We start from the raw sequence: 8,999 nt of genomic DNA on the forward strand, positions 1-8,999 counted from the left end.
CATTTATTATGTCATCATTTTACTGTTATTGGCCCATCACTGTTACTTGTCCTGTCTTACACTTTGATGTCAGTCTGTAAATGTCAGTCCGGTGTTTGTCTATGTCCTTATATGGTATATGTATATAGAGAAACGTATTCCTTGTATGGCCTGTGCATATGAAGAAATACACATACACCTGACGAAGACCAGACTGCATGGTCGAAACGTTGTGTTAATAAACCTGGAGCAGCAACAGTGTGCAGACCTTCCTTCTTTTCATATGAAGAAAGTGACAATAAAAGCTGACTTGACTTGACTTAAATCTAAAAAGATTCTGACTGTAGGATGTTGAACCCCGAGGGATCTATCGTAGCTATTTTCTGCAGAAATTCTTTAAGTCTTTCTATGAAGACCATGTCTCTATTTATGTGCATTATGAGCACATTTATAACATGTTATAATGCACATCATAATTAATCAGAGTGCATTACGACTACACTCATGACGCTCCATGATGCATTATATCAACTGTTATGAATACCTAACTGTAAATCTTGCTCATGATAATTTATAAATCCTTGGGTGATGTGTATAATATCATAATGCCCAACGTTCAAGTATGACGCGCATTATAAGTTGTTATGAATGCGCTCATAATAAACGCTGTAGACATGGTCTTCCTAGAAAGTGTTACCGGAAATTCTCTATTGTATGAGGTGTGTGTACAAGGACACAGGTAATGTGTGACTTCCTGACTGACGTGAATAGCCCTGAAGAAATGAGGTGGTGTGGCATCCTGACGGATGTCAATAGCCCTATTTACTGAGGTGAATCACCCTATGGAAAAGTAGCAGAGTAGCGGAGTAGCATTGTCATCTCACCCCATGGAAAAGAAGCGGTATAAAAGTGAATTGAAAGGCAAGACAGGCCAGATATGAAACACGACTTCCTCCTCTTCTTCTTCTTCTCCTTTTTGCTCTTCCTCCTCCTCCTCTTCTTCTTCTTGCTCTTCCTCCTCCTCCTCTTTTTCTTCTTCTTACTCTGTTTCTTCTCCTCCTCCGTCTTCTTCTTCTGTTTCTTCTCCTTCTTCTGTTTCTTCTTCTTTTTCTTCTTCTTCTTGCTCTTCCACGTCGTCTTCTTCTTCTTCTTGCTCTTCTTCTTTTTCTTCTTCTTACTCTGTTTTTTCTGTTTCTTCTACTTCTTCTTCTTCTTCTTCTTCTCTTGTCCTTCATCTTCTTCTTCTGTTTCTTCTTCTTCTTCTTTTTCTTCTTGCTCTTCCTCCTCTTCTTCTTCTATTCCTTCTTCTTCTTCTTTTCCTTTGTCTTCTTGCTCTTCTTCTTCTTGTTCTTCTTCCTCTTCTTCTTCTGTTTCTTTTATTTTTCTTCTTCTTTTACCTCTTGCTCTTCCTCTTCTTCTTCTTCTTCTTCTTCTTCTTCTTCTTCTTCTTCCTCCTAGCCATTCCCCTCTAACACAATTCATGCAGGCACGTTTGCCTTCCTCTGAAGGTCTTTCAGGGTCCTGGAGGGTCTTTTGAGGCTGTCTCTGTAGCGAAGCTCAAGGCTGAAAAGACAGCCCTTCACACTAATGCCACCATCATAAAGGACCAATTATGGGGACCGCTGCTCTTTGTGTGCTGGCCTGTGTGTGTGTACTGTATGTGTGTCAGTGTGTGCATGTGTCCTTGTGTTTGCATGTGCATGCGTAGCATGTGAGTGTATGTGTGTGTGTGTGTGTGTGTGTGGTTGTTTCAGAGTGTGTGTGTGTGCGTGCGTGCGTGCGTGCGTGTATGTGTGTGTATGTGTGTGTGCGTCTGTGTCTGTGTGCGTGTCTTTGTATGCCAGCCTAAGAAGTTGCGATCTACTCTGCCTGGATAACGATGCACAGAGAAGGAGAGAAAGAGAGAAGATTGAGAAGGCGAAGTATGAGTAGAGAAAAGAAAATATATGGAAACTAAAACGTAACAAAAAGAGGGCAAGAGAGAGGGGAGGAGAGTGGAGTGGAGGAGAGAAATGGAAGAGGAAGGAGGAAGAATGTCCCCATTAAACCCCAAGCCCATGCCTGACAGATACTCATAGAGAGAGAGAGAGAGAGAGAGAGAGAGAGAGAGAGAGAGAGAGAGAGAGAGAGAGAGAGAGAGAGAGAGAGAGTCTGTCTTGCTCTTTCACACATAATAATAGATCGGTTCTATATAGAGTGGATGGTCACTCACATTGCTTTCTCGATCAATCACACAAAATTACAAGCATGTCTGTCAAGTATGTGTGGTGGTAAAAACTGATTTGTACAATGAAAAGTGTCCTATCTGTAAAATCAAGCATGTTAGTGAACTGACATGTCTTGGGGCTGCATGAATGCTGTTAACATTGGAAAGCTGAATTTCACCAAAAGAAACACGCATGTGTCAACATGTCCTGTGACTACCGAAGCAGATGATCATTTTCTCTAAGGGATTTTAACTTACGCCCAGTACCGACTGGGGAAACTGCCAGGCGGGATCCGCGACGCGCAATATCGCGCTGGGGGTGTGGTCACGCATACTCCCATTAGATTCTCCCCGGGGCTAACTACGCTGCTCAGCCGACTTTCGAGCCTCGCGGCGCGGCCTGTGTCTCGCAGCTGACACCGGGTAGACCGAGCGAGATAACAAACGGCGAACGGTCGTTTGCACACATTACTCACCCAATATCACAACACAGTGTGTACATGGCTTAAAGGTCCACTAAGTTAAAAAAACAAAATTTAACAGTGATCTAGTAGTGTTTTCATGTGTCCGGATAGATATCTTACATTTCTGATAGTGATTTGTGCGAAAATGTGCTATTATCTGGAAAACAATATTTCACCGTTATTCAGGACCCAAAGCTCCACCCCTCAAAAAAATAAACACTGCGCGTGATGATTCCACACATTATGATGACGTACGTTTCGGAAGTCATAGCAGCAGCTGATCAAGTTGACAGTAGCATTGGGCGTAGTTCATACAGTATATAGATCGTATTTTAGACCATTTTCTCGTTTACAATTTTCGTCGAGGCTCACCATGCCGATGAGATGTATCATTGCAGGGTGTAGTAACACGTATAAAGACGGGGTAAGTTTTCACCGCTTCCCTAAAGATGAGAGTATCAAGAAGATCTGGATAAAAAAAGTGAGGCTAACTCGGGCAAAATGGACGGGACCGTCACCCTCAAGCTCACTGTGCAGTGAGCACTTCACTGACTCGGACTACGAGGATTCGGGGAGTCATTATTCACAGTTTGGCATGAAAAAGAAAAAAATGTTGAAATCCACAGCAATACCCAACGTATCTCTAAAGCCGCCACTGAAACTCCAGCCACCACCGAGAGCTGTCTGGATGAAGAGGGAGAGGAAGAGGGTAGGTGGTTCGTACATTTATTTTCTCATGTGGGCTTCGATGGAAAATACTGTAGGCCTAAGTGTGGGACATGTTGGGCATTTAACAGAGCACTAGGCTAGTTCAATTGTTGGCGATGGTTTTATGTTGATCATAAATATAACTCTTCAGGCTAGTCGGCTTACTTCGCTCGTGACCCACTGTCCCGCTAAACTGTAGCGCGAGCCATGATCTTGAGGTAATTGTCAAACTCGTCAACAATGTTAAAAGATGGTAATAGCATCATCAAAAGTGGCTTGTTGATTGTGTGTACGATTTCTCTCCACACCCTGTTATTACTGAAATTACGTAGCTTACAGAAGGGTCTCCCCATACAGGCTACCTATACAGGTAGCCTGTATGGGGAGAGCCTTCATGAGCTTGTCAACAGTGAAGCCAGCCTACGGCCGTAGTAGCTAAGAGATTGCAAAATGAACAGACTAAACGGCCACGAGTCCCCGTCTTTATTACTTGTTTCGTTACTCATTTTCAGGCGGTCGTCGAAGCACTTGCAGGCATGCAACCCGACCAGGCTCCTCCACTTCAGTCCGAGACGGAACATGAATCGGAATGTAGCAGCTGGATTGAGGTAAACGTCATCTGAATGCAACAGGGATTTGTAGAGTAACCTATGTTACAGTATATCATAGCATGTCCGTTCTGCTTCCCTTCAGCAGAAAGAAAATGTGCTACATCGTGAAAATACTTCATAGCCTATGTTCACTGTGATTACCACATTACTGTAGTGGTTATTTGGACCCAATCATATTCGAATGAAATTGCCTTTGCACTACAGTGTTTTTCAAAAGAATGGTGAGTGTCATTATTATGAATGTTATTGTTCTTTTCCTTTCTGCAACAGCAACCTGACACTAGTGGGCAACAGTGTGCCGGTACCCAGACGTGGGTTCCTACCAGCTGTGCTGGTACCCAAACACAACCTGCCACATTGTACACAAAGCGTGAGTCTATACATGTCCTTATAATGTAGTAGGTAGGCCTACTAGTCATCTTTTACTTTGATTAAACAAGCAAATGCACATGTAGTACTGTTAAAAGAGGACTACATCAGCGGACACATTCATTATGTCATTAGGTGGAAAATGTCAAAGCCATGGCTCATTATTATTGTTATGTATTCGTCTCATTTTCTTTAGGTATCCAAGCGTCAGTACAGACACGTGATGCTTGGACACAATACATTGCACCAGATGTGACTGGGAGGAGCAGCAGGACATTTTGTGACCTGTCAGAGGAGGAAGACGTACAGATGGAAACTGAAGAGGCGAGGCAGGAGGAAGAAGACCTGATGGACAAGGAAGATGCGAGGAAGGAGGAGGAAGGCTCTACCTGTTCAGAATTCATGCCTGACAGTCATTCCAGCTCTGAGTCTTCCGATGGCCAAAGCACGCCTGAGAGACCCACACAAAGGCTTAAGAAGTACGTATGAAGCATGTCATATAATACTTACCACCAGGTAAAACAATAGCCTTAAAAAAAATATTGTCATGCATTCAACCCTGACAAACTGATTAACTACGTCACAGACGTGTGTGGTTGTAGAATTCTTTTACAGTCTGGGTGTAGAAACATGTAGAAAACTACTACTGAGTGGAAATGCCATGCCATGTTTTTAACTCTATATCCTGTCATTGCAGACAATGTGGAAGAGTTCCTTCAGTCGAAGTGAGGCACAATAGCGTCATTCCTCCCCACGAAGACAATAAGTATATTGTGTTTGAGACAAAGCTCCTGGACCTCTTCAAGCTCTGCCGGGATTGTGGGTCAGGCAATGTCTACATCAGGAAAAGAGTCATGGGCACATTACTTATCATAACTGTTGAGTGTTATTCATGCGACAAATCAAGCAAGTGGGAGAGCCAGCCTTTCTACCAGAATCGCCCAGCAGGAAATTTGCTGTTGTCTGCTGCAACGCTGTTTGCTGGAGGAAGCTGGACGATGATGCGGCGCATCCTTTCGCAGCTGAGACTTGCTTGCATAGCTGACCAGACCTTCTATACCATACAGAGAGAATCCCTGCAACCAGCTATTCAGCGCAGATGGTCGGAGCAACAACAGCAAGTTGTGGGACAGCTGCTGTCGACCGGTGTTCCGCTCGTCATCGCCAGCGATGGACGTGCCGACAGCCCAGGCCACTCTGCCAAATTTGGGGTCTATACGGGACTGGAGGCCACCCTCAACAAGATTGTTGATTTGGAGCTGGTGCAGGTATTATTCGTTTTCACTTGTTGATTTTACAAAATATGCACATATTAACACTGTTCCACCATTTACATATATATATTTGTGTTGATATGTTTTCATTTACCAGAGCAATGAGGTGAAGTCATCCTTCCATATGGAGCTGGAGGGATTTAAAAGACTAGAGGCTTTCCTCACACACCAAGGGCTACAGATGGGCAAACTGATTACCGATCGTCATCGCCAACTGGCCAAACATGTCAGGGAAAACCTGCCTCATGTCCTGCACACATATGATGTGTGGCATATAGCAAAAGGTAAACAATGTGCATTTTCTTAGTCAAACATTTGCACGAAAACACCAGACAGAAAGTTCAGATTTAGAAATGTACATTATTTCATGTCATTATATCCTTACATATAACTACATATCCTTTCTACATACAGTGTATTGCATAACTATCCATTGTGCCCTCTAGACATGTTTTATGTCACCTGATTATACATATCTTGTTCTGTACTTTGTCAACAGCTGTACAAAAGAAGGTCCATGCCCTCGCCACACAGAAGAACTGTGATGATCTCCTTGGTTGGGAGAAGAGCATCGGCAACCATGTGTACTGGGTTGCATCTTCAACTCAGGACCAAGAAGAGGAGCTGCGTGGTGCCAAATGGAACTCCTTGGGGAACCATATACTGGGGATCCACTCTGGCCATTCAGACCTATTCCCTACCTGTCTGCATGGAGACCTTCAAGATGAAAGAGACAAGAATTGGCTCAAGCCAGGTAACTGAACTTCATCTATCTTAACCTGTCCCTAACAGGAGTATGTTATGAAATAATATATCCCAAGATCATCTGAGCTTGCCAGGACACCATGGGGAATCTATGTCCATGTGTTTTCGGTATTGTAAAAACATTTTGTGTACTCTTATTCTGCCTAGGCACAAAAGTGGCCGAAAAGTTGGATGACATCATCAGTAACACCACCCTGGTCAAGGACATCAAGAAAATGTCATCAGGTCACCAGACATCATCGCTTGAGTCCTTCCACAGCGTGATCAATCAATTCGCGCCAAAAATGAAATCTTACACCTACCATGGCATCCTCAGCAGGTAGGTTCATAACTGTCACTAATGTTGACCACTCAAAATGTTACTGTTTTCATGCTGGTGATAGAGAATATCACATTCAATATCAATATTAACAGAACCATTGCTTCTTTCCCATCATTTCTACCTCAGGTTTCAATTGGCCGCACTGCACTATAACACCAACAGTGGCCGAGAGCAAGCCAGGACAAGGAAAGGGGACCTTCGCTTCAGCATCCGCAAACCCAAGTACAGGCCGGGGAGTGCTTCAGCTAAGCCAATAAAAGAATCATGCAACTACTGTAAGTCAAAGGTGTAAAATATCACCTCTTTTGTGTGTGTGTGTGTGTGTGTGTGTGTGTGTGAGTGTGCCTGTGTGGGCAGGGGGTGTCACATTTGTCACACATGGGCTTTGTACTGATTAGTTATGTTATTCACACCTAGTGTTACAAAACAGACAACCAACTTAATCTGAGATTCATAATCTTCTTTCAATGTGTTTTTAAAATGTTTGTACTGTGTACCTATGCTGAGCAACTCGTGGCTGACGTGGCGGAGCAGGACTTGGACACTTTTGTATGTGAAAGACAGCACCACCTTTGAGCAGTGGCCATGTGTACCCAGGGCCGCGTTAACCCTCGCCGGGGCCCGGTGCAGACGCAATCCGGGGCCCCTACACCACATTATAATGAGCCATAGCCTATTCAAAACGCATGAAACAACCCAGGCTACACGTTCTACTTCAACACAAAAAAAGGGTGCGCGGAACCCCCTGCTGGGTTCACCACTCGCAACGCAAGCCATTGGAAGCCTAGCCAGCTGACAGGGAGGAGATTCTGTGCACTACCGTTTAGCAGAGTAAACGTTGGCTCAGCTAGAACTACCAAACAGACAGAAGCACAACCAAAAGTCTCTTATTTTTGCTACGTTGCTGCCGACCAATTTGTCGAATCGAAACCGTCGTGGGAAACACGTGTTAATTAACGTAACTTCCAATGGCCTTGGAAAGACTGGCTGTCTGTCAAAGGAAAGTAGCCTACTCAGTTGTCGCTTGACGCGAGGAAGGGGAATCCCCTTAGCAGCGAACCACAGCAAAGTGAAGCTGTCACGAAATCCCCTCAAAATGTACCATATAGGCTACCAATTAAGAAGTCAGCGGTTTTCATCTAGATGGTGCATTACAATGCAATAGTGTGCAATCATTACAGTAGATTACGGTGCAAACTCGTAGGCCAAATGTTTAGATGTGGATGTGGATGTATCACGCAAGTTTTTTTCCCTCCCAGATAAGAGCCACTTGCTAACTGAACAATCCGCGAGTGGTACCCAGGCATGTTTTAACTGAACACAAAGCCGAACGCAAAGATATACGCTGACAGAGCATCGACATTAGACCTATTACAGTGCTTTAGGGAAATGGCCATAACATTGCTTTAGGAAAATGCGACTAGCCTATATCATTTTGGTGTTTGCTAGATTGGTTTGCCCTGTTGTTGTCAGACTGTCAGAACTTTGAGTGCTGGTTGGTGCACTTGCTACGTAGCATTATTGTGAACACTTTTTAAAAAACACCTCAGAAGTGGTCCTCTCCGCGCCATGCAAGACTTTTGTTTCGCGAATGCAGTTGGGTGGGTGATTTATTTCCCCATGTTTTAACAATAGAATAAGATAAAGTTAGGTTGGTGTGCTGTGCTCTTGCTTAGCTTAGGCCTACATGATTGCACAAGTCCATGATCGCTATGCAACAATTACAAAAGGCGATTATAACACTGACATTACAAAAATGGATAACGTTGCCAACCTTCTCTTCAATGCGTTAATCCATGCCGGGCTGAAGTTTATCCTTACAATCTGAAGCAAGTGCTGACGCCGAGTTTCTCACATCTTTTTTAGACAGTAGCCCATCATCAAACTATAAAATTATTGACCACCGTTTTCACTGGTGGCACACAACCAGAAGCATCTGACTGAAATGATAAGTTCCGACCTCCGATTCCTGCGTGCATGCAGAGGCGATTCTAGGCTCAGTAGGGGGGCCAAGCGAAGATTAAAAAGGAAGAACACTTGTAACAAATCGCCACTACTGTTCCCCAGCTACAGTCTTGGGGGGCCCAAGCTGCCTGTCTAGCCTAGTGACAAGATATGCATATGCGCCTCTCCTTGCCTACGGATGGCGAAATGCGTCAAAAGTACAATTGATTGTCTCAAAATATCGTTTCATTTTTTCCAATCTCACGACGTCCGAGGCCCCCTCTAGTGTCGGGGCCCGGTGCTGCAGCACCGGTTGCACCATAGGATAACGCGGCCCTGTGTGTACCCCCCCAATGA

At 44.2% G+C, this 8,999-nt stretch overlaps 1 protein-coding gene across 1 annotated transcript; it reads left to right on the forward strand.

Annotated features, from left to right (window-relative positions):
* The first annotated feature begins 2,696 nt into the window (after positions 1-2,696).
* Positions 2,697-7,024, forward strand: LOC134438251 (uncharacterized). Its single transcript, XM_063187765.1, has 9 exons — positions 2,697-3,358; positions 3,870-3,965; positions 4,239-4,338; positions 4,534-4,816; positions 5,035-5,605; positions 5,709-5,895; positions 6,111-6,365; positions 6,524-6,695; positions 6,825-7,024. The coding sequence occupies exons 1-9, from the start codon at positions 3,023-3,025 to the stop codon at positions 6,988-6,990; spliced, it is 2,166 nt and encodes a 721-aa protein (XP_063043835.1). The 5' UTR covers positions 2,697-3,022; the 3' UTR covers positions 6,991-7,024.
* The last annotated feature ends 1,975 nt before the right edge of the window (positions 7,025-8,999 follow it).

This window comes from Engraulis encrasicolus, chromosome 22 (genome assembly GCF_034702125.1).
Source record: "Engraulis encrasicolus isolate BLACKSEA-1 chromosome 22, IST_EnEncr_1.0, whole genome shotgun sequence".
NCBI lineage: Eukaryota > Metazoa > Chordata > Actinopteri > Clupeiformes > Engraulidae > Engraulis > Engraulis encrasicolus.